Genomic DNA, 3,537 nt, shown 5'->3' with positions numbered 1-3,537 from the left:
TAACACCGAAACGTACTTGCAGACTCAACTGGGTGGCGGATTTCTTGAATGAACATGGTGCATGGAATGAACAAAGGCTGAGAGAACATTTTTGGGACATGGACGTACGAGAAATTCTTAAGATCCGTACTTCACCGAGGAATGGTCAAGACTTTATTGTCTGGTTCCCGGAAAGAAGCGGACAATTTACGGTAAGAAGTGCATACCGGCTGGCCACTATTGGCGTCGCCCAGGAGAGGGTACCGGCGACCAGCAACAACCCTTCCGGGGAAAGGCCGGTGTGGCAATGTATTTGGGCAGCCAAGGTTCCCCTAAAGATGAGGATCTTGGCGTGGAAAGTAGTCTTAGGTGCACTTGCAACAAATTCTTGCAAAAAATATCGGCATATTTCCATTAGAGACATTTGTCCGTTGTGTGCGAGAGAAAAGGAGACCAGTTTCCATGCCCTTGTCACATGCGATCATGCGCGGGCGATATGGCGAGAAATAAGGATGGTATGGAATCTACCACGCCAGGAACTTCTGCATGACACAGGGCAGGATTGGTTACTAAACTTGCTGACAAATTGTGACGAGTTCATGAGGGGTTGTGTAATTATGTTGATCTGGCGCATATGGTCGCTCCGCTCAGATGTGGCTCATGGAAAGGAAGTTCCTCCGGCGGCTACAACTGTCTCCTTTTTGCACAGCTACATGCAGTCCCTAGACCTATCCAGGAAGTTTTCAATAGAGGAGATTATCAGAAGGAAAATGCCGGTAGGGCGGGATGCTCCGGCTGCTGCGCAGGCGGAGGCCATTGTTCAACCATGGCCGAAGCCACCACCGGGGAAGGTGGCCCTGTCGGTTGATGGTGCCTATCTACACACTGATGGCTCAGCTGCGGCTGGAATGGTATTGAGGAACCATGATGGGAGCGTTATCTTCTCAGCATACAGATACATATTTAACTGCAACGAAGCGTTGGAAGCAGAGTTGCATGCGCTAATGCAGGGTATGGCGCTAGCAATCCAACATTGTGAGCTGCCTGTTATAGTCCAGTCGGACTCTTCTGTCGCCCTATCTGCCCTGTCGGGCGACAGTTTATCTAGATCTGCCTACAGGCACTTAGTTGCTGAAATTCGTCACCTTATGGTAGATAGAGTTTTCATTCCTATGAAGATTAGTCGTGTGCGGAATAGGGTAGCAGATTGTTTGGCCCTGTATAGTCGTACAGAGCGTACTACTGCTGTATGGCTTGGTCGAGGTCCGCCGTGTATCGAGGATCTCTTGCCTTGCGATTGTAATCCTATACCTTTGAAATAAAATTCTTCTATCAGCGCAAAAAAAAACATACATCGCAATGGACGCTGATTAGAGCATTCGGGCCGGGACGCCAAAAACGTGACGTTTGGGATTTATCATTTCCCAAAACAGATTATATTTGCAGTTGGTGTTGTACTTTCTTTCAAAAAATATCTATGGCTAGTTGTTGTGTCCAGATCATTAGGCCTATTACATACTCTAACAGTTGTCGTATATATCCCCATAGATACCCAAGTTAGCAGTCAGATGAATGTCAACTAATATCTGTTTACGTCTCTATTTGGCGTAGCTACCTCGTCACTCGCGAGAGTATTCAGTTCATGTCAAAGTCTATTGTTCAGTCAAACTTCTACTATTGAGCTAGTTCAGTCAGGCATCCAAAGTGATACAGAGTTACAGATTACTCTCTCCATCCTAAAATAAGTGTCTCAATTTAAACAAAATTATCTTATGCGATGATTGCTTTGCTAGCGTGCCTTGCTCCAAAGCAGAAAGACTTTTGGCGGGCTCGAATTCTTGCCACAGAGCGTACGCATTTGAATGGGCTTTTTCCGTCCTGGCCAGGTCCAATACTCATGTGGGCAGGATTGTCATTATACCTGGGAATGTGAAGCCCGGCCCGACCCGACGCTGCTCCTGGGCCGGGCTCAGGCCTAGATTTTGAGCCCGATGGCCGAACCGGGCCCGGGCCCGTCATTTTTGCACTTTTCTGAAGGTTGGGCCAGGCCGGCCCGGAGCCCGACGAGCTTTTACGTGTTCGGGCCGGGCTCGGGCCAAGAAAACAGGCCCGATGGCCGGATCGGGCCAGGCCCGGGGCTGGGTTTTTTACGTCGGGCTTGGCTAGGCCCGGCCCGAGATATGGCCAGGTATAATTATCATGCCATTGTCCATCCTGTGGTCGAGCGGAATCGGACACGAGCACACTGAGTAGAAATTTGGGTTTTAAAAAGTAGTAGTACTCTCTATCCAATTTAATTATCATTGATTTAGTATAGCATTGTGCTAAATCAACGACAATTAATATGGATCAAAGAGAGTAATACATTAATTCAAATGTTTCCCGTACGCAATGAGACACCAACACAAAAAGGCACCACCTTTATATATGTAAATGATAGCAAATTTTAGGACATGGCAGTGCCGCATCTACCATCCGTTGACGCCTAATAAATTGAGTACTCTTGAGCATTTTATTTGCATATCTTTTAATACATTTTTAACACACATATCAGCTTTTTTGCTTGTGAACACACATATCTTTCAATACATGAATACTCAATAATACTACCTGATGATGTGTCAGAGTACCCCTATAGCAGCAATCCTTACATAGATACTTGTGTCGACTTCTTCATAGAAAGGTGAGAGTGTATAAAGATAGTATGTTGCATGCATAACTCTAGTTTTTCCCTCCGCACATAAATTTCTCGCACTTAATTTCCATTGTGCAACTTAGATGATGGATATCTTTCGAATTAAAAGAAAGATTTTGATAGCATACATTTGAATTCATTGTGACAACACCTTTAAAACATGACCAGTCTGGTATAACTCTGACTACCTTAAATTTCATTTATCCCACCATATTTCACTTTCAGCTATTTTGTTGTCCAATATCACTTATTTCAACCGAATTTCAAAGAGGTCACTTATTTTAGTTTCTTATTTTCACTTATTTCAGAAATGTGTTTGTTATACTAGTTATTTTAGTCAACAGTCATTTCATTCTTTCTCTGTTTCAAAATTGTGATCTAATAAAAAAGCATGATTAACGAAATGGTTTCAACTACATTCACTATTTCAAAAGATATATTCAATCATTCCAGAAATACTTCATTATTCGAAAAGAGTGATTTCAACTATTTCGAACATGTTCCCTTTTCGAGGGGAAAACAACTTAGGCTATGTGAGATTTGCGATCATTTTATAAGATTTGATGACTTCAAAATAAAGTCATTTAAGTTGTTTAATTGTTTTTAAAAGAGCTTTCAATTATTTTTATTACTTCAAAAGGTGCAATCACAATTTCATTATTTCAAATATGTTCATTTAAAAAATCAATTGTTTTCATTTCCAAAATTTATTTTGACATTTTTATTATTTGTTAGAGATACGATCGGCAAATCAACACAACGAAGAACGGAAATAAGCAGGAGACATGAGATTTAACGTGGAAAACCCCTCCAACACGAAGGGGAAAAAACCACAGGCGCTAGCCAGCAAATCTTCACTATAT

The 3,537-nt window shown here is 42.6% G+C and overlaps 1 protein-coding gene across 1 annotated transcript; it reads left to right on the top strand.

The window, feature by feature from the left end:
• Positions 1-491: 491 nt before the first annotated feature.
• On the top strand, positions 492-1,660 carry LOC147966014 (uncharacterized). Its single transcript, XM_087530693.1, has 2 exons — positions 492-1,099; positions 1,591-1,660. Exons 1-2 carry the CDS (start codon positions 492-494, stop codon positions 1,658-1,660), a joined length of 678 nt encoding a protein of 225 aa, XP_087386819.1.
• The last annotated feature ends 1,877 nt before the right edge of the window (positions 1,661-3,537 follow it).

The sequence above is a fragment of the Triticum urartu genome, chromosome 6A (genome assembly GCF_056163025.1).
Source record: "Triticum urartu cultivar PI428250 chromosome 6A, HENAU_Tu73, whole genome shotgun sequence".
NCBI classification, from domain to species: domain Eukaryota; kingdom Viridiplantae; phylum Streptophyta; class Magnoliopsida; order Poales; family Poaceae; genus Triticum; species Triticum urartu.
This window is presented reverse-complemented; position numbering and strand designations above follow the sequence as displayed.

Bases quoted from the DNA above. Each gene is read 5' to 3' on its own strand.
- LOC147966014 (XM_087530693.1), top strand. From the start codon at position 492: ATGGTATGGAATCTACCACGCCAGGAACTTCTGCATGACACAGGGCAG. The intron at 1,100-1,590 runs GCACTTAGTTGC...TATTTGGCGTAG, and splicing joins TTATCTAGATCTGCCTACAG to CTACCTCGTCACTCGCGAGA.